The sequence below is a fragment of the Lissotriton helveticus genome, chromosome 7 (assembly GCF_964261635.1).
Source record: "Lissotriton helveticus chromosome 7, aLisHel1.1, whole genome shotgun sequence".
In the NCBI taxonomy this organism is placed as follows: domain Eukaryota; kingdom Metazoa; phylum Chordata; class Amphibia; order Caudata; family Salamandridae; genus Lissotriton; species Lissotriton helveticus.
In genome coordinates this window covers 247,241,892-247,263,868 of record NC_136068.1, presented here as the reverse complement: position 1 = coordinate 247,263,868, position 21,977 = coordinate 247,241,892, and the positions used below count along the sequence as shown (strand labels likewise).

The following is a 21,977-nucleotide window of genomic DNA, read 5'->3' as shown; positions in this document are numbered from 1 at the left end:
AGGCACGGAGGTCGGTTTTAAAAGCATCCCAGTTATTAGGAACAGAAGTGTCTAATGGATAATTAAAAGTAAAGAATTCATTAATAAAAGTGGTGTGATCTTTCATAAAAACAGTATCAGATAATAGGAAAGTATTACGTTTCCAACGGCTAAGTTTGGAAGAAGTAAGGGAAAGATCCATAGCAGCATAAACAGGTGCATGGTCGAAAAATAAAAATAGATCCAATTTCGGATTTTTGAATAGAGGGAAGTAGGGAGTTACTAACCAAAATGTAATCAATCCTAGAACGAGTGTGATGTATATTTGAGAAAAAAGTGTATTCAAGCACATCAGGGTTACAGGTTTTCCAAACATCATATAACGGACGAGAGGCAAAGGCTGATTGAAAAGATTTATGAGATTTGTCAGGCTGAAATTTGCATTTGGACAATCTATCGGAATAAGGGTCTAGCCATTGGTTAAAGTCACCAGAAACAATAATATTAGGTCAGTCAATTGAAGAGAGAAGGATTTTAACATCACTCCAAAATTTGGGATCAGGTCAAACAAGACCATAGATGTTAAGCAAAACAAATGTTTTGTCTTGTATCACAATCTTAGCCATTATCCATCGACCAACATCATCTTTTTGAGTAGACAGCATTTGAACTGGTAAAGCTTTATGAAACAATATGACAACACCTCCTTTTTTGTTAGATGCAGGAGAAAAAACAACTTGTCCCACCCACTGTCTTTTCAACTTTAGTGATTCCACATCTGTACAATGAGTTTCCTCGAGAAAAGCAATTTGGGAATTAAGTTTAGATAAATGTGACAGTACCTTTTGTCGCTTAACTGGATTTCCAAGACCTCGGACATTCCACGTAACAAAATTACACATAAGGGGGGGTTGGGAGGATGGATGAAATGTGTAGTAGATACACTTCAAGGAAGAGACTACAAAAAAGAACACAGCATACAAAAAGATTAGATAATGACAAACTGCAAAAAAGACCCACAATACTGGGGAACATTACAGCACAGCAAGAGATAAAGTGTGGAAATTAATGGTTAGTGAATGTTAAAGCAATAAGTGAGAGGAAATAAAAGGAGAGAGGAAGAGAGAGGGATAGAAGAAAGAAAGGGGAGAAAAGAGACAGGGGAGAAGAATAAGTAAACAGATCAAGGAAAGAGGTCCAGATCTGTAAACAAAGTAGAAGACAAGAAATGGCAAGCATGGTAACCCCAAAGGGCACGGACCTCAGAAAAAGTCAGTGAAGATAGTAAAAAAAAGGAACCTCAGAAAAGTAAAGAAGGAGGAAGAAAAACATTTCACAGTTATATAAACATGAGAGAGGCATTTAGAATGACATTGCGGAATTAGAAAAGAGATCAGATATTAGTGTCCATTCCATGAGGTGACAAATCCTGAAGATAGAGTCTAAGTTTTCCTGGATCATCAAAAGAACGTATTCACTGGAGGAGCTTGGCGGGCATCCGAGATGGCCGCGTGAGCACAGCGCTCCCCGGACCCCCGCCGCTCCCGGCATAATATCCTGAATGAATCCTGATTTTTTGCGAGGATTTGTATAGAGGACGTTGGGCTGATCTACCTGGAACCTTTCAGAAACTGATTTTGACACCGGGTGCCTGAGATATGGCGAATTGAACTTTTGGGCTCCGCCCTCGAGGTGCGCCCGGGACTGGGTGAGGTTCGGTGGCCGTCTTGGAGTTGAACAACAACGGCAGGGGGATTGCCCTTGTGGGTCCCCTTCTTAAGTTTCGGTTTCGATTCTGCCTCAGACTGGGACATTGGTGAGAGGGTCGGGCCAGAGCTGGTGCCAGGACACGCGTCAGCTGTTGAGCCTTCGGTTGGACTATTCTCCTAATTGGCTGCCTCTATCCTAGTGGTACCCCTCTTGCGGACCTTTGGTCCCGGGGCCTCCATTTCTGGGGCCCGGTCCATTGACCCTGGTGAATCTCCTTGTGACGCATCTACAAAATGGCGGGCAGAGGGGACCGAGAGACGCGCAAGACGAAGACACCTCTGCGCGGCGGTCCGGTCCAATCTAATGTTATGGATCGTTATACCCACTCTAAGGGGTCCCCCGGAGCCGCCCTGCCCGGTCCCACTGCATCTGCCCACGTCTTGGATGCGTCGACGGAGCCCTCCTTGCAGGACATCATGGGCGCCATTTCTGGCATGAGGGAATCCATAGGCCAACAGTACGAAACCTTGGCCCACAAACTTGACACTGTGGCGATTGAGGTAAATCTAATTCGAGCCGATCTCTCCAAGACGAACGAAAAGGTGAAGTCGTTGGATATCAAATCATCCAGCCTCACGACGGACGTCTCTGAGATACAGACGGAGGTTGGCAATCTCCGTAGGGTGAACGATTTCATGACCCGGCGCTTGGAGGATTTTGAGAACAGGGCACGTCGCTGTAATGTTCGCGTGGTTGGTGTGCCGGAGAACCCAGAACCCCACTCGGTTGATCTACTGGTTGAAGACCTGATCCAGAACCACCTTTCTCCATCTGGCCTTACTAAATTTTTCGCAGTGGAGCGCGCACATCGTGTTCCGGGGGGCCAGGGTAAACCAGGCGCCCCGCCGAGACCTATTGTCGCGAAGCTTTTCCACTATAGAGATCGGGACGCTATCCTGCAGGCTTCGCGGGTGAAGGGCCCGGTGGCCTTTGAGAATGCCACGGTGAACTTTTATCCGGACTTTTCCCAACAAGTCCAGAAGCAGCGGATGGGATTTCGTGGTGCTAAGAAGCGTCTCAGGGACTTGGGGATGCGTTACGCTATGCTCTTTCCGACCAGGCTGCGGGTCGAGTATAATGACCGAACTTTCTTCTTTGATCGGCCGGATGCTGTGAATGACTGGCTAGACTCCCTGCCTAGCCGACCTCCTGAGACTGAGTCAGATGCCCACCCGGGTGGTGCTGAAGGTGGTGTAGAGAGCTGAACATTTCGTCTATGCCTGGTGCCTTGTTTTGAATGATTACTCCAGGGGTGTATGCCTATGTTCCTCTATTACTTATGTGTTTGCTGTATGTTCTTTCTCTCGTCCTTGGTCTGATCGGGGGGCGGGTGGGACGGAGCCTTTCCTCCTCCGGGGTCTTTGTGTAGAATAGGGGTTCTTGGGCGACAGGCACACTGCAGGTTGGGGTGGCTCTTTAGCTTTTTGCAGGGGTGCAGGGTGGGGGGTGTTCTCTTGTTATTTTGGGGGAGGGTGGTTGGGAAGTTCGTTGTTTGTGTGTTCTGTTTGCAAGGCGACTTTATCCTGTATTTGAACATGTTTCTGTGGTCATGCTCATCGGTGGGGGGTTTTGGCTTTGTCGGGTGGGATGGGGGGTAGAGGGTTGAGATTTGTTTCGTGGAACGTTAACGGTCTGGGAGATCGTATCAAACGGAGTGTGGTGCTGAAATGTATACGACGTTTATCCCCTGACATTGTTTTCCTACAGGAGACTCATTTGATAGGCAATGTTTGTCATGCAATGAATAGGTGGGGCTATCGCCTCGTAGCGCATTCGGGGTTTACCTCGGGTTCTAGGGGTGTGGGTATCCTTGTTCGGGCTTCCCTCCCCCTGGCTATTGATGAGGTGATTCATGATGACCTGGGGCGGTATGCTGTCCTTCTGGGTAGATATGAGGGCCGTGCCCTCTCCTTATTCAATGTTTATGTGCCCCCCGGCTTGCAGACTTCTACCTTTTCAGATTTGGGCCGAGTCTTGCTGGACCTCCCTGATAGTACTCTCTTTCTGGCTGGTGATTTTAATTCGGTGTTCTCCGGTCTCCACGATCGCCACCCCCCTAGGGATACTCCTGCGGCTCAGCAGTGGCTGGGTGGATTTTTGGATACCTTTGGCTTGGTGGATTGCTGGAGGCTTTTGCATCCCACTCAGCTTCAGTACACCTTTCATTCTGGGGCCCATGGGAGTCTGTCTAGGCTGGATTATTTCCTTATGCCTGCGGCTCAGTCGCCAGCGGTGCGTGAGATTGTGCACCTGCCCAGGGGTGTCTCTGACCACTCTCCGCTCTGGCTTCGTTTTGAGGTTGGGGTGGAGGCAGTGGGCCGGGTGGCTCCTATCAATCCGTGGTACCTTACCTCCCCCGAGACCCGCAGCCTTTTGCTTAAGTCTTTGGACGCGTATTTTCTAGATAACGAGGGGTCGGTTTCCTCGGCTGTGTCCCTATGGGAGGCCTTTAAGACGGTGATTCGTGGGCAGGCCCTCTCCCTTATTGTTAATGCTAAGAGGGCGAGGAATAGAGAGGTGGTGGATCTTGAGGGGGAGATTTCTGCCTTGGAGGAAGCTTTGGAATCGGGTGTCACGTCTGAGAAACTCCATGCCCTGGGTCTTAAACAATTTGCCTATAAGTCCATGGTCACGGATGCTGCTAAAGTGATGTTTCGAGAGCAACAGGGACGTTTGTATGATGTGGGTGACAAAGCGGGTAAATTGCTGGCATGGCTGGATAAGAAGGAGAGAGCTAATCGTGTGGTGCCCGTGATTCAGTCTGCGAGTGGTGAGAGTGTGACGGACCCGATTGGAATAGTTGACCGTTTTGCCGAGTACTTCCGTGTGGTGTATACCCCTGTGTCTGTGAGAGATGTGGCTGACTCTCGCCTTCTTTTGCGTGATATAGCTCTGCCCGGTGTTTCCGATTTAGACCGTGTGGCTTTGGACTCCCCCTTTACTGTTGACGAGATAGCTACTGCCATCCGTTCACTCCGTTTGGGCAAAGCATTGGGCCCGAACGGGTTGCCAATTGAACTGTATAAGTTGCGTCCCGACAGGGTGGCTCCATATCTTCGAGCCATGTTTCTGGAGTCCCGGGAACGGGGTATTCTCCCTTATGATCAGCGACTGGCCACGATAGTTGTCATCCCCAAGGATGGTAAACCGCGAGATCTTTGTTCCTCCTATAGGCCCATATCCCTGCTAAATGTTGAACCCAAGGTATTGGCGAAACTCCTGGCGTCCCGTCTCCTGACGGTCATTAGTGGCCTGGTCCATCCGGATCAATCCGGATTTATCCCGCATCGCAATACGGCTCTGAACCTACGTCGTCTTCACGGCGCGATTGCGAGGGCGGGGCTTCTCACGGAGCCGGCCATTTTGGCATCGTTGGATGCCTCCACGGCTTTCGACACGGTGGAGTGGCCTTATCTCTGGGCGGCTCTTGAGAAATTTGGTTTCGGGCCTGAGTTTATTAGTTGGATCAAGTTACTATACGCGGAACCTCTGGCACAAGTACTGGTGAATGGTAGGGTTTCGGCTCCTTTCACCCTTGGTAGAGGTACACGTCAGGGATGCCCCTTGTCTCCGTTGCTGTTTGCACTCGCCCTGGAACCATTGGCTGCTTGGCTTCGGTGGGAACCTTCACTTTACGCGGACGACATTCTTTTATATCTCACCTCCCCGCGTAAATCTCTGTCTGTTTTATTTGACGTTCTTGCGTCCTTTGGTGCCAACTCGGGTCTTGTTATTAACTGGGCCAAGTCCTGTGTGTTTCTTCTTTCGGGTGTATTGCCCCCATTGCCGAGCAGACTTCCTATCCAGGTGGTCCAGTCTGGCTTCAAATACTTAGGGATTTTTATTACGCTGGACTCGTCGCTCCGCTTTGAGCGTAATCTCCTCCCCCCGTTGCTTAGATTGCGATTGGACGTGGCCCGTTGGCGTAAGCTTCCTTTGTCTCCTCTGGGAAGGGCGGCCCTGTTTAAAATGATGTCCTTACCGCGGTTCCTTTACGCGCTGCAGAACTCCTATGACGCTATCCCCAAGACCTATTTCCGAGAGGTCGAGAGTCTTCAAAGGCAATTGATTTGGGATGGGCGTCCACGTATTGCACTCGCGAAACTCACCATCCCTTGGTATGACGGGGGCATGGCGCTCCCCGATATCAAGCGATATTACTGGGCTTCCCAGTTGTCTGCTATTAATCACGTTATGTTTTCACCGGGTCGGAATCCTGCATTTGAGATGGATAGACTCCAGCTTCCGGGTGGGGACTTTAATAGAGCGCTTTATTCTCGCTCGGCCGGGCGCCATCTTGTGGGCCCGTCCAGGACTGCAGTAACTGTGTGGCGAGCCGCGAATGTGAGTTTAGGATGGGAGGATCGCCTAACGCTGGCGACGCCGCTTTATGCCTCGGAACGTTTGGGCTGTCTCTGGTCTACCAAGGGTTTCGACCGCTGGGATATGATTGGGATTTGTAAGGTGGGTGATGTGTGCTCGAAGGGTAGTGTGAAGTCCTTCCAAGCCCTCCAGGCGGAATATGGTTTGAATGGTAGGGAATTTTTTCGCTATCTGCAGGTCCGGCACGCCCTCGCCTCGGTTTTGGCTCCTGGTGAGGCCCCGCCTGAGTCTTCCCCCCTCGAAGACCGTGTCCTTGATGGGCATCTTCCTGATAGCACTATTTCCCTGATCTATAAAAAGCTGATCAATAATCGGGCGGACTTATTGGTCCGACTTCGGGAGGCTTGGGTCGGCGATGGGTTGGAACTGGACGACGAGGATTGGCAATCGGCACTCTCTTCTCCCAAAGAGGTTGCCATTCCTGCCCGTCTCCGTTTGGTTCAACTTAAGATCCTTCATCGAGTGTATGTCACGGGTCCGCGTCTGGTGGCGATGGGCTTTTCCTTGGATGGGGTATGTAAGCGTGGTTGTGGGTTGAGTGCTACCTTTTTACATATTCTTTGGGAGTGCCCGGCTGTGGCGGCTTACTGGACTGCTGTGCTTGAGGTGATGACTGCTGTGACTGGTGTGGCCCTGCGGCCGGAGCCTCGACGATGTCTGCTGAATGTGTGGGAACCCACTGACTACTCTGTGGCCCAGACCAGATGGGCTACCCTGGGTTACATGATTGCGAAACAGGATGTTGCGCAACTCTGGGGCGCCTCCAGGCCCCCTCAGGTCTCGAAGTGGGAGGACAACATGGACTGGTCCATGTTTCGTGAGAAGACTGTTTATGTGGCCAGGGGCAGACCCAGGGCGTGGACGAAGATTTGGGGTCAGTGGAATGAATATCGTGGAGATATCTGTACTCCTCCCCTTGTGGGCACTGCCGAGGTTGTCCTGTCTCCCTAGTCGGGCGTTCCCGGAACCCTTTCATACTGTTTTTTTGCATTTCCGGTTCTCCCCTCTGCTCCCCTCCCCCCCCGACCTCGTTGGAGCCTCTGGGCTCTGAGTATGTTCTCCTGGTCGTGGACCATCCCCTCCGTCCTTTGGGCTGACCTTCCTTACCGTGCATTCGCCTTTTTAGTGTTTGTTTTTCTTTATGTATAAAATAAAATTCAAAATGCTCTGGGATATGTGGGAAGTAATGCTTTGAGCTCGATTTGTGCCTGACCACGGGTGTATATTTTTAATTCATGCCTTGTGCATTATTATTAGCGGCCAGCCCGTGAGGTTGTAGGCCCATTCTTGTACTTTTCTATGCTTACTCGAATAAAGGTTTTTGAAAAAAAAAAGAACGTGTTCGACCATTATGTGTGATCTTGCAAAGACATGGATGGAGAATTCTATATTGGATGTTGAGAAGTCTCATCTGTGGATGCAAGGCAAGAAATGATTTACGGCGTGCATTGGTTGCAGTAGAGATATCTTGAGAAATGAAGAAATTATGCCCTGACCAAACAAGTCGACGTTTGAGTTTTACAGCTTTCAAAACCTGTATCAATTCACTGAATTCCAAGAAAAGCATGATGATGCCACATGGTTTAGAGGCATTAGGTGTTAGACGACCCAACCGGTGTGCTCTCTGTATATTGAGAGGAGTTGTAGAAACCTGGATATCAAGAAGTTCAAGCGTAAGTTATTTCTGCGATTACGATTTTCAAGGTCCTCCGCATGAAGTTTTAATTTATGAATTTCCTGTTCTAACAATGGTATCTTAGTAGTGACATCTTGAAGGTCGCTGACACGTTGTTCCAAGTCCAATACTTTATCCTCCATAACAATCCATCTCTCTTCGATTTGGTTAAGTTTTCGTTGGTCACAGTCATAAAAGGCTGGAGGCCACGAACTTCATCTAAGATCGAGTCTAAAACTGGATTTTGAGATGAATGTATGGGAGAAGGCGGGTCATTTTTGTGCCTCTTCGGTTTTGTACCGGTTACCGATGATCTAGCAGAATGAAGATCATTAGCCATGTTGATAGGCAAAAGAAACCACCAAAAAGTGTGAGGCAGAACTTTGGAGCGCACACCAATTGAAGTATAAAAACCACAGCGTAATATTATGAAGATAGAAATCCGTTGAAAAATGCAATAGAAGCCTCCAATCCAGACAAAATATACAGTAGTAACTAGAAGATGTATGCCAAGATCCACAAATGGAAAAGGGTATTTGCAAAAAGTTTGAAGGTTATGTTAATGCCTCATATTGATGAGATAAACATTTATTTCCGCATGTTAGAATAACAGAGAGACAGCAGTGTAGAGAAGACTGGCATCTGCGTAGGAAGGCCAATTTAGAAGAGTCATGTGAGAAGGCAATGTATTCCAGAATGACAGTCAAAAATTCCAGGGAGATATTATGTTCCACTTCCAATGCAGAGCGGTATAGAGGGATTAAAAAGCGCTATCCCAAGGAGCATACGGCAAGCACCACAGCAATAGAAAAATGCACTATGGAATTTATGCGTTTCTTTGTAAGAGAGACATCCAAGTTGTTTTGAGGAAATTAGGCGCGAGCAACCGAAAATGGTGGCGCACATACTTAAAACATATTACCATAGACCTTCTTCAAGATGAAAATTGGGTGCATCAAGGTAGCGCAATAACTTTATCAAAAGGAAGCATGCCAGTGATAAGATTGAAGCAAAATTGAATGAAACGTGGGCTCAGCGACTTGAAATGGTGGTTGCTCGTACCACATAGCATACAGAATCACTGGCAGTCCAAATATTGCAGGAAATGGAGTTCAGAGCTATCAAAACCTGCATTTAGGCATAGAAAAGCAAGCAGCATAAATGATAAATATATGATAGGAGCTGAAAATATGAAAAAAAAGTATTGAAAAATTGACTGGGTTCTCAGCACCACATAAGATACGAAAGCGCCTTTGACAAAAAGAATAGCCACAAAAAGATATGCTGACTCTGAGGTAATTATCACAAGCAGCCTAAAATGGCGGCCGCTCACATCCATACATAAGGCATTATTCGATCTTCAGCCAAGAATAAGAAGTGAGTTGAACCACCATGAAGTATTTATCTGGAGAAGGAGATGCAGCGCAGCAAAAATGAGTAAAGGGGGCATACCGGTGGAAGTTGGTGCAGTTAGAGAAGACGCGGGCTCAGCGGCCATAAAATGGAGGCCGCCCGCGTCGCATACCAAACGAAATCACCGGCTGTCCAACGATGCAGAAAGAGGACATGTGCGCCCCTGAAAACCTACTGGCCAATGCAGCGGATCATCCGAAGTCTGAAAGGATGATTCTTTGCCTCGTAGGTATGGAATGAGGCTCAATAAACATGCAGCGAGTTCCGCGACACTGCGGAGCTCACGCCGGGTCCGCCATTGCTCTTCGGCGCGTAAGCCACCAGGTCTCGATTGTTCTGACAAAACGAGTTCTAATCCTAGATTCAATACCTTACCAAACCATCGGATCCTGGTCAAATTACCCATTTTCCCTGTTCCTCCCTTCCGATGTTTGTCAGAATTGGTGCTTTGAAAACAGGCTAAATTGTGGTACTACGCATTGTACAAAAAAACCTGCAAAATATCCTACTTCTTAGTTGAACTGGAAGTTATGTGCATTTTCTCTCATCCAGGGTCATATTATCAACAGTCAGCGATAAATATCGCAAAACGCGCTTTTCGCTGTGTTAGCGGTGTATTAGCAACGCTTTGCTAACAGGCGAGGCGAAATCCAGCGATAGACTGCGACAATGATCATTAGCGTGTGAAATCCAGCAATGATTTCACAGTGCTAATGTAAAGCTTGGTAATAGGGGAGTGTGTACTTAACATTACATGCCACCTCTCATTGGCATTAATGGTAAGTCAGGTTTTATTCAGGCGATAGAATATTGCTTTAATGGGGGCTTAGCGAGCCTTTTGTCATCGCTTCGCTGTTCAGGAGCAGAGTTGGTAATACCATGATGTAGGTTTTGCGTTTTTTTACTGTTTGTCCTAGGAGGGAACGCCTACTTTGCATCTCATTAGCGATGTATATGGCTAAGATGCGTAGCATTAGTAACTTGGCTGCTAACATGCACTAATGCATGTTAGCGCCACCTTGGTAATACGGCAATAGGAATATCACCACTTAGCGCGATATTGCCCTTGATAATATGCCCCTTAGTCTTCATTCCAGATCTAGTGGTAATCTGACCTTTTGTGAAATGGGAAATACCGCCAGCCATAAAATACCACTCCCTCTATTCTGAAAATCTGGTAATAGGAAACAAAAGAAAAGCGCTTTAAATTGAGAATGTTTTCCTCCGAAAATAAGATCAGCATAATGCAAGTGTTAAATCGTGTCAATTGAAGATGCATTTTATCCCTACTGAAATGCTAGTCTGGGTATGATCACAATATACTGAAGAAACGGCAGCGTAGTTAGTTTCATCAGCAGACATGGGCGTAGTTTCAGGGGGTGTTATCACCCCTAATGAATGCATTTTCTGCTAAATATTTGGGTACAGGTGCTTTCAGTCAGGTATGGGAGGTGTCAGGAGTGTGTCGAATTTCAACAGGAATTTTTACCAAAACAGACAAAAAAGCGCAGACACCTTTTCCTCTCTGTTTTAAAAGTCTTCAACAATGTTGGATATTTTACAAAACATTCTGTTTTCTCTCACTTTATACCACTACCAATCCGCATTCGTCCCCCTTTCCATTGCCCCCCTTCTCTCGGGCCCTGCTTGTCCTATAATGTATTTTAACCTTATATGCCACAGAGATTGTTGGGAAATCTGAAGCTTCCCCCCAAAAAGAAAAAATCTTACTGACCGAGCTACGCCCCTGGCAGCAGAATCCCGTCTCTGCCCTTTCAACTTACATTTGTGTGATATGCATGGCTCTGCTGTACATTTGTACACTTCAGCGATTCCCCGAAAACATTAAAGCTTAAAGTGGCGGCCAGGGCATCTGATGGCTGCAGGGTCCTAATGTCCCACGCTGTTCTAATGAAATACATTTGTAGTGGGTGTTGCCGCACAGCAGACTAGTTTGATTGTACAAACACTAAAATTTCTTCTGGAATATGGCACTCTAATGTTTGAAGCTATCAGTAGTAATCTTGATTCGCCATACATTAAATACATTAGAACTAAACTAGTCGTTCTTGCACACATTAGGACGTGAAAACATTTCATAATTCTTCATATTTTGATTAGGTATTTTTGCTCATATATAATTTTTCTGTATTGTCTGTGTCACTTATTCTGAAAATTCAATAAAATATTTTGAACTCTGGACGTGAAAACATATTTGCACTGACCGACCGGTGCAAAAATGTAATTCATGCGCATTTTGCCCTCTTCAATCAGTGTAGTTGCTCAACTCCGAAGCATCCACTCTGCCTTGGCGCTAATCTTTAAAGCCGAAGCATTTAGGCTCTTCCTGAAGGTGATTGATCTCCTCTGCTCTCAAATATAACCACCCATTGCTTGTTCATCACATTCTTATCGCCATTCCAGGTTTTCATAATTAAATAGTGTGCACACTTCAGAAGAGAGTATTAAAATGCCTTCTTGAGTCATTAACGAGTCGATCCTTTTTCAATTAAAGATGCAAATGCTTACTTCCAAGTAGGTGAATCCTTGTTTCCTTAGCTTAATATTATTTCCACCTTTGTGGCTTCCAACTCAATCATTATGCGCATATTACTCTTCAATATTTTACAAAAATGGTAGTAGTATGCGTGATTGTATTATTTATGTTGCACATGTATAAAAGAGGGTTAGAAGTTGTCTACAGGCTTTAAAATGGTGTAATAAGAATTCATTCTTAAAGGTCTATTCTGTTTAAGATGTGCTTTTCAGAACAAGTAAGTCAGGCCTTCTTCCTTTGTTGTAACATTTTAATAATAAACCAATTCTACCAAAGGGCTCTGACATTATTCTTCTCAATTAAGCAACTAGGCCTCTTGACTATCACTGGTGTGTCACCATAGCCAACTGAATTCTTGAGCAGTAGGTTTCCTACAAGCCAGCCAACAGGCATCATTCATACAATTATAAACATGTACAAAATAACAATCTGCAAAACAACAGACATCTCCTCCAAAGAGGGGTTGACAAGATTCATCCAAATGCAAATCTTCTAGAAGGCCTAACAAAAATCCTCGCAGTGCAAATATTCTACCCACAGGATTTGCCAGATGGAGTAACCAAAACCGAAATACATGTCCTTTATGATAAACTGTGAGATTCCATGTAACAAAATACCTGTCTTGAGGCTTTAATACAGTATAATAACAATCCCCCTTTAAATGCCTATTGGCTTTAACATTTGCTTTTCGCTATAAATAAGTCAGACTACTGCCTTTGCCTTAAGTTGACTTTTCATAATAAAAAGCCTTGAAGTGTTTATTACCATAACCAAATGTTTATGGTTTTAATTGACTAAAAAACAAAAATCTACTTACTTAACATAACCAATTCACTCCAGCTGTGTCTAGCATAACCTTTCCCCCATGGCAAAAACTGCAATACAGGCACTTTCTTAGTGGAAGCACACAACATCTGACAAATCAAATACTACACTCAAGGTAATCAACATGTAGGTGGAGACAACATAATTCCCTCATTAGTGTTTCTGAAAACTGCTTTTCTGTTGTCTTTCTGCTGTTGGGTTAGGCCAGACTTAAGTCTCAGATAGTATTTATGTTCTAAAACCATCCGATATATTCATCATTTTAGCACAGTTTTGCTGATAAGTATGACGTATTATCACATTTAAGACAGGGAGTCGTGAATTCTTATTCACTTATTTTTTTTTCTCCTCAGGATGTGTGAAACGGGTGAAGGCCTATTCATCTTTCAAACACGAGATGGAGAAGCAATCTACCAGAAAGTTCATTCAGCAGCATTAGCCATAGCAGAGCAACATGACCGATTAGTGCAGAGCGTCAAAAACTCTATGGTATGTTTAGTACTTCTTGTTGTTACTCACATCTCATTATCCTTATGACAAAAACTCTTTAAAATGTGTTTCCAGGAACCACATCTCTGCAAGTGATCTGTATATATTGTAAGGAATGTTCCCTACATTGTGATGACAAGACTAACACAGCGTATAACAGGCTTGCAAATGTACAATAATTAAACAATTGGGCTTTTTATTAAAATCGTAAATACTTTTTCTTAATGGGATGTGTCTGCATTTGCATGTGAGTCAATTATATATCTTACCAACCACATAGTTTCTCTTAGGAGATATCAACACCTAGCTCACTGAGTATTACATGAAATCTGATACATTCTTACTAACCCTGAAACACTTAACTTTTTTCAACTAGTCACTCCCCTACTCACTTGGAAAGCCACACTTGTGATGATATCTTTTCTTCTGTAGTGTAGTACTAATCTCAGTCAATGTAAACGATGCAGCTGTATATGGTGAGATGATTACATCATCAATTTCACACATACCCATTCCTTGACAACACCACCATCAGTTGCTACTACCAATAATACACTATCTTAAAAGTATCCATCCAGAACTGTGCTCTAGAAATAAAAAAATCCTTACTTGGCGAACACCGCAGATTGCGGAAAGGACAACAAATCCTTTTGTTATTTAACCCTCACACACTCTATTGGTGTCATGCTTCATCATCGGGTCCACCCTGACTCCTAAAGGTCAGGGTGGGCTCGACCATATTTCAGGGAGCTCTTAGGAGATGTAGGCCAGGGGGACTTAAAGATAAAAATCCTACTCTGTTCCCCAGGTATCCCTTTTATTTGCAGGGATGTAGTGGATTTTAAAAATAGTAAAAACTGGTCTTTTTTGGAATATTGGTCCTATGACCCTAATAATCTGCCAACATGTTTCAGCCCAAACTTGGCCTAAAGGGTCCAGAGCTTACATCAGGGCTCAAATGGTTCCCTCCTTGGCATTGACAGTGATTCACTCTATATATTGTGGTTGAAGGAACAGATAGCTGTAACCTTCATGCTCAGTAAAAAGGAGAGCCCGGATAGACGGAGACCAAATAGGTGAACTGAGGGTCAGGACCTTTGGCGCATGTTTGACTACAAGGCTGCCCACACCGCTATCCTTGAGATACCGATTTGGGTGGAATTTTTTCTCATATCCTGAAGAAGGGAGATAAGTATTCCCCCCTTTTGTAGGCAATGGGAAATCTCAGTCTGATCATGTTCTTGGAACTACAAAGACAAAATAATAAAACGACCAGCAATATCTTTGTTTTGTACAATAAAAACGCTACCAAAATCTTCCCTTACATATTCTTTTTTCTCAACTCTCTAGACACATAATCAACAGGCTAGAATAAATCTAGTGCAGTCATGTAGTCCTAAACCTTATCCCCTTGGGCCACGAAGGCAGTATAGCTCCATTATTTTCTGTGGCAGGGAGTTGCAGTACCAGTGGCTCACCATGTGTGGTGCTGGACTCACTCAAGTTCGGAGCTGGTGTACATTTACGACTGTGCAGTGTCATTTAATGCTTTAATAACTAAAGAAGTGCAGTTTGTGAATAACAATAGGCTTACTCTTTTGTGGGTGAGTGAATGTCCATCGCTAAGTCCCTCCTTAAAGCTTACTAAACATCTCCTTACTCATCCATCAGCCACTCCCATTTAATAGTAAGGATTGCCAATTTTCCAGACACTCTAATGTTGTCCCTCCAACATGCAGTACTACAATGTAGGCTTACCTGTGCGAAGGTCTCCTCATTCAAGGAGGAAATTTTTGAAGTTCGGAACCCTGCAGATAAGTTAGTGAATAAAATTTAGTGGTATGTGAGTACTCCTATTCTAATACAACTACATGTGCCACATCAATGCACTTTGTGAATAGGCCCGAAGCATTCTATATATTGTCTAAAAAATATTTACCATTGAAGTTAATAATGAAATATCGACAATCAATAGAGCAATTCTTTGTAAATTAAATTTAACCCACAATATTTTTCTAATTGATATTCTATCACACAATCCTTCCGTATATAATATGGAAGCAGCAGCACTGCAGGATCTTGAGGTACATTAAAAAATAAGCATATGCATCTACTAGAATGTTTCATCAGTCGTAATGTGTAACATAAGTTTTCCATATCACAATTGAAGTATTATTCAGAAAACAGTATAATCCCAGTTCATTAATTTCCATTAAATTCCCTCATTACCAGAAGATTAGCATTCCCTGAAGCCTAATAGTAATCCTCATTTAAGATGCTCTTGTTCTTGTACTGATTTTCTAAAGAGATGTTGCAGATGTAAATGGGATTAAATAGTATAAAGCACATTTGTCAGTTTCTATTATGAAAAAGTTATTGCAAGACAATATTGGTACAAATGAAATTACTATAGTTTTTATGTTGTTACTTAAACTCCGTGAGATAACGCTGCTACCCTGTTTTTTTAAATTGAGATGTAAGTTTTTTTTTGCACTCTACATTTTTAGAACAGACAGTAGAGTAGAAATTTGAGAAGATAAATTAACAAGAGAAAATATTACAAATGTTCCCATTAGGTGCATGTTAAAAGCTATCTGAACATGCATACCATTGCAGTTCACATTTTTAGAGAGACTACTGCACCAGAGAGGACCTTACTATTTTTATATTTACCAAAGTTAAGTGGACAATGCTTCTCATTCACTGAATAGAGTACCCTAACATTCTTCAATGACAGAGTATACTCACCCATCAATTACATCTTAATTACCCTTTCAGACTGGATTCCACACTCAGATGGCAAGTTGTCATTGAGAGGAAAAAGTGATTATTATCCACTGACTTTCACACAGATAAATAATACCTGTGACAAATCTTCTGTGCTTGTCTGTCCTGAAAAGCCCCCCTGAAACTGAGGATATCTCAGAAGAAAAGAGGTAGCTTTCGACAAAGACGCATAACTATGGTTACTGAAATTACCATACTAAAACATCATTCCTCCAACAAACACAATGTTAGTGACTCACTAGCATCTAGAGGTCACAAAGATACAATATTCACTCTCTTTAGAGAATTATCAGAAACATTCTCCCGGCGGAGCTGGCGGGTGGGGGTGTGGAAGCTGAGTCTGCTGTTCAGGTAGGCTGGTCCGGCGTTGTGGAGTGCTTTGTGTGCGTAGGTGAGGAGCTTGAAGGTGATCCTCTTGTCGACGGGGAGCCAGTGTAGTCTCTCAGGTGGGGGATGATGTGGCTGTGGCGGGGGGCGTTGAAGATCAGTCGGGCGGAGGCGTTTTGGATGCGTTGTAGTCGTCGTCGGTGTTTGGCTGGGATTCCTGCGTAGAGTGCATTGCCGTAGTCCAGTCTGCTGCTGATGAGGGCCTGCGTCACCGTTCTTCTTGTTTCGATGGGTATCCCCTTTTAGATCCTGCAGAGCATGCGGAGGGTGTTGTAGCAGGAGGAGGAGACAGCGTTGACTTGCTTCGACATGGAGAGGGAGGAGTTGAGGATGAATCCTAGGTTGCGTGCATGGTCGGTGGGTGTTGGTGCTGTTCCCAGTGTGGTCGGCCACAATGAGTTGTCCCAGGCTGAGGTGGTGGATCCGAGGATGAGGACCTCCATCTTGTCCGAGTTCAGCTTCAGATGGCTGCTCCTCATCCAGTCGGTGACGGCCTTCATTCCCTCATGGAGGTTGGTTTTGGCGGTGTGTGGGTCCTTGGTGAGGGATAGGATGAGCTGGGTGTCGTCGGCGTAGATGATATTGAGGTCGTGATGGTGGGCCACTTGTGCGAGGGGGCCATGTAGACGTTGAACAGCGTCGGGCTGAGGAATGAGCCCTGGGGGACGCCGCAGATGATGTCGGTGGCTACGAATCGGAAGGGTTGGAGGCGGACGCTCTGGGTTCTTACGGAGCAAGGACGTGGTCCAGTCAAGAGCCTTCTCTTGGATTCCAGGTTCCAGGAGGCGTGTCTTTAGAGTGTGATGGCGGAACGCGTCGAAGGCGGCTGACATGTCCAGGAGGATGAGGGCTGATGTTTCACCGTTGTCTAGTTGGCGCCTGATGTCGTCTGTGGTGGCGATGAGGGCAGTCTCGGTGCTGTGGTTTCGTCTGAATCCGGACTGGGATGGGTCCAGGATGTTGTTGTCTTCCAGGTGGCGGGCCAGTTGCATGTTGATGATTTTTTTGATGACCTTTGCCGGGAACGGGAGCAGGGAGATGGGCCAGAAGTTCTTGAGGTCCTTGGGGTCCGCTTTGGGCTTCTTGAGGAGGGCGTTGATTACGGCATGCTTCCAGCTCTCCGGGAATGTTGCTGTTTCAAAGGAGATGTTGATGACCTTCCGTAGTTGGGGTGCGATGGTAGCGTCTGCTTTGTTGAATACGTGGTGTGAACATGGGTCAGCCAGAGATTCTGAGTGGATGGAGTTTATGACCTTGCGTGTCTCTTCGTCGTTGATGTTGGACCAGGAGGTCAGGTGGTTGGCGCTGGTGGTGTTCACAGGAGAGGTGGTGTCTGGTGCAATCGGAGCGGTAGTGGTGTTGAAGCTGTTGTGGATGTCAGCGATCTTGCGGTGGAAGAAGATGGCTAGTGAGTCGCACAGTTCTTGTGAGGGCAGGATGTCGTTGGCGTTGGCGCTGTAGTTGGAGAGTTCCTTTACGATGCTGAAGAGCTCTTTGCTGTCGTGTGCTTTGTTATCCAAGCGGTCTCTGAAGGAGGATCTTTCGACTAAACTGATGAGGTGGTGGTGTCTGCGGGTGGCGTCCTTGTGGGCTGTGTGGTTGTCCGGTGTGCGTTCGTGGAGCCATTTCTTCTCCAGTTTCCGGCATGCGCGTTTGAAGGCCTGGAGCTCGTTGGTGAACCAGGTGGATCTCTTGTTGGCGTGGCTGTTGGAGGGTTTCTTGAGCGGGGCGAGGGTGTTGGCGCAGTCGTCGATCCACTGTCTGAGGTTGCGGGCTGCAGCGTCTGGGTTGGTGGGGTCGGTGGGTGGGTTCTTGGTGAGGGAGGTGGTCAGCTGCTCTTCGGTGACTTTGCTCCAGCAGCGGCGAGTCAGCTGCTGAGTGCAGTGGTGTGTGGTTGGTTTCTTGAAGGTGAAATGGATTTAGCGGTGGTCGGTCCAGTGGAGTTCGGTGGTGTGGTCGAAGGCAACGTGGGAGCCTGTGGAGAAGATGGGGTCAAGCGTGTGGGTGGCGGCGTGGGCGCTGGGATGAGTTGTCTGAGGCCGAGGTTGGCGTGGTTGGCGATCAGGGTGGTGGAGTTGGCATCATTGTTGTTCTCAAGGTGGAAGTTCAGGTCCCCGAGGAGGATGTAGTCCATAGAAGCTCGTCCGTGGGTGCTGGCGAGGTCAGCGATGGAGTCGCTGAACTGAGTTCGGGGTCCGGGGGGTCTGCAGATGAGTGTTCCTCTGAGGGTGGTGTTGGGGTTGGTGTGGATCCGGAAGTGTAGGTATTCAGGGGTGTTGAGGGTGTCGTCCGCGTGGGTGGCGATCTTGAGGGTGGACTTGTGGACGATGGCTATTCCTCCTCGGATTCCGTTGGCGCGGTCCCTGCGGGTGATCTTGTAGCTGTCCGGGATGGCTATGGTGATGTCGGGCGCCAAGGAGATGTTCCACCAGGTCTCGGTCAGGAAGGCCATGTCTGGGGCGGAGGTGTCGAGCAGATCCCAGAGCTTGACGGCATGTTTGCGTGCGGAGCGCGTGTTGAGGAGTATGCAGCGGAGGTGGTTGGGTCCAGTCTTTGGAGGTTTGGTGGTTCTGTCACAGGTGAAGCTGGAGGTGTGGCAGGAGAAGGGTCAGTGGGTCCGTTTTGGGGCGACTTGGAAGCAGGTGTGGTTTCGGCTAGTGTTGAGTGCGTGGAGGATGCTGACGTCGTAGTGGATTCTGGTGTTGTGGCTTTCACGGGGTCCAGGGGTTCTGGCGCTGTGCGCGGTCCGGGAACGGACGGGCGCAGACAGGCTTGCCTTAGGCACGCCAGCGGCACGCCCGCTCGCGCATCTGCTTCTCGGTCTGCATATGAGGTGGCTTGGGAGAGAGGAGCAGCTGGGAGGCAGGAGCGGGGAGGCCAATGGGTGTGTAGGGGGCGGGGCTGCAGGGAAGCAGTGTCGGGAAGGGCCTGAATGGGAGCGGTGGGGAGGCGAGGGGAAACTGGCGCACGGGCAGGGGGAGGCGAGAAACAAGCTCAGGAACACGGAGGCAGCAAGCAGGTGATGAGCAGCGGCACGGGGGCGACCTGCCTGCAAGCAGGGTCAAAGCTGACAGCATGATAGTCACAATTTACTAGAAAGGCTAGATGTGGGACCCAAAATCATATAGCCTATCAGTTTAATAGAAAGGGAAGCCAAGATCTTCACCAACATAATTCTAAAAAACGTCCAAGAATGTGAAAAAGACACAAGCATCCCTTCTATCTGTCAAAGTGGATTCCGAGACAGTGAGCCAGATTCACAAAAATAATCTGAGACAAAATCCTAACTTTATGACCTTCGGTATTCACAAAGGGCGTTTAGGAGTAGTAAAGTTAGGAATCCTAACTTTTCTACTCCTAAATGCCCTTTGCAAATACCGAAAATTGTAAAGTTAGGATTTTGTCTCAGTTAAACTTAAGTTTTGTTCTACCACAGGACCAGCATTTTTGGTTTGCTTATAACTTTGGTGCTTTTTGACAAATCTTCATGAAACTTTTCAAAAACGTCCCATCCGCCATCATTGAAGGTTTTTGGGTGATCCATAAATCGGGGGTCTAGGAAAAGGGGGTCCCAAAACGCATATTCCACATTCATTTTTTCATAGGAAGTATTATGCCAAATTTGGTAGAATGCTAGCTCTTAATCCAGAAAGCGTAATTTGTTGTGGTTTGGTGTAAATCCTTTCAGCAGTTTTAGACAAATTAAGTGTCAAAATGTATGGATATTTCAAGCCACAGATGCTTCATGGAGCAGACAGATCTCTGTATAAGAACTGATTGGCTACTACCATCTCAAAAAGACATGACAGCAGCCATTCTCAGACTCGGGGACTAAGTCCGTGTCCTGGTGAAAAAACCATATAGCATGGCTGGAAAGGAATACCCTGCCCTCTAGGCCTGGTGGGGAACCCCCATTTTGGGGCAAATCATTTTTTTCTCAGTGACTTGGCCTCCTGTGCTTCTTGATTATGCAAACCCCGGAGGTGGGCCAGGGCCCAGGGTGTTATTGCATTTAACATTTTATTGGGGGGTTGCAACCCCATGTCCCTGTGCCAATCATTTTAATTAAGGGAGGGTAGCTTCATTGGGAACTTAAGGACCACCCCCTGTGGCGGATACTTACTTACGGGAGGGGTGTTGGGACCACTCCCTGGGCTGCTCACCAGCCCCTGGGACCCCAGGCCCCTGATGAAAGCAGTGTCCTGGCGACCCCATCCACCAGGATACTGCTGTTTCCTTCCCAGGATAATGCAGCCATACGCTGCACGCACTCTCCTTGCCAGGAAATGCAACTTTGCTTCCGTCTAGATGGGAGCACAAACAAATGCTGCTCCTGCCATGGCTGCTAAGTGCTGGGTGTGGAGAGCAGGAAGGGACCACTAACATGGCAATGGCTGCTCTGCAAGGACAGTGCTCATGGGATTGAAGTAGTGCATGAATCTCTGCTGCTACTTTACCATTTTACAACTACTTTTAATGTTACACCTAGCCAAATACAACACAAGAAGCATTCACATTTCTCTGCTATAAGTCTCACCGTATTACTGAAAAACATAAATGGATGTCTCTCTACCACAACAGTATCTACACCTCATACATTCACAGAACAAACTTCAATTTTAAACCAAACAACAAAAATGATGTGACATATTTCAACTGTACCCCTCTAGAGACTTATAAAAACTAGTCTCATCACTAATACCTTGACTCAACATATGCACTTCCAATTTGAAATCAACATCTACAATTATGCGGTATACTACTAATGTACATATCCACACACTGAAACAAACTGCCATAATCAGTAATCCCTATTCCAAAACACGCATAATACTATACAGAATTTATATTAAACAACATTTAAATACATCACAAAAAACTTCAATAAACATTTCTTCATTACAAAATATATCTCAAACTTCAAATTTCATGATTTATATTTTATCTTTAAAAACAAAGGCACCATTTAGTACACCTGACAAATTGATAAATCACCTTTCAAATTGATTAGTAGATTACGAAGTATCAGAAACTCACATCAGATTTTCTTATGCACACAATCAATATAATGCACTGCTCTTAGCAAAACCCGTAATGGCAAACTTTCCCTCTCTTTCTCTACACATATAGATGTAAATAACAAATCATATTGCTTCCCAGATTATTTAAAATTCTAAAACACATTTCTATTGGTTACAGATGTATTATTGGCAGGCGATTTTCGCTGTGCGCTATGTACCAATGCTGAGGACAATCTATGTGGGATTTTAATTGAAGAGGGGTTATGTTCTTCCCATTTTTGGCATTCTACTTTAGGCCCTCGACTTGGGCTTTGTTAACGATTTGTGCCCAGTACCCATTTTCATACCCTGGACCTTTAGTGGTAGGGGCTTATGTTCCACTATAAATTATGTTTTAATGTCAAGTAACCACGTGCATAGTCTCTACTCATTTTATGTTTCAGAGATCTCCCTTAGTGATCACTTTCCTTTGTGCTTGTCAATCATGTTGTCATCAGCTAAAATGGTCAAATCAAGCACAAATGATCATTTGTTAGAAAACATAGCCATTGGGAGTGTAAATGGTTTCTCTTTGCCCTGGTGTATGGTGGATCAGGTAGCTATAACTAAGACAGTGGTGTATAGATGTAAATATTGATTGTGGGCGCACTGACAGGGGTGGGGGGCAGGGGGGGAGGGTTCTGGGATTTTT

The 21,977-nt window shown here is 45.9% G+C and overlaps 1 protein-coding gene across 2 annotated transcripts in view; it reads left to right on the top strand.

Annotated features, from left to right (window-relative positions):
* DOK5 (docking protein 5) overlaps positions 1-21,977 on the top strand; it is a 590,993-nt gene that overhangs the window by 523,527 nt on the left and 45,489 nt on the right. For both annotated transcript variants that reach the window (XM_078650481.1, XM_078650482.1), the window contains one exon: positions 12,956-13,091. In XM_078650481.1, coding sequence (XP_078506607.1) covers positions 12,956-13,091 — 136 coding nt within the window. The remainder of the gene's footprint in view (positions 1-12,955; positions 13,092-21,977) is intronic.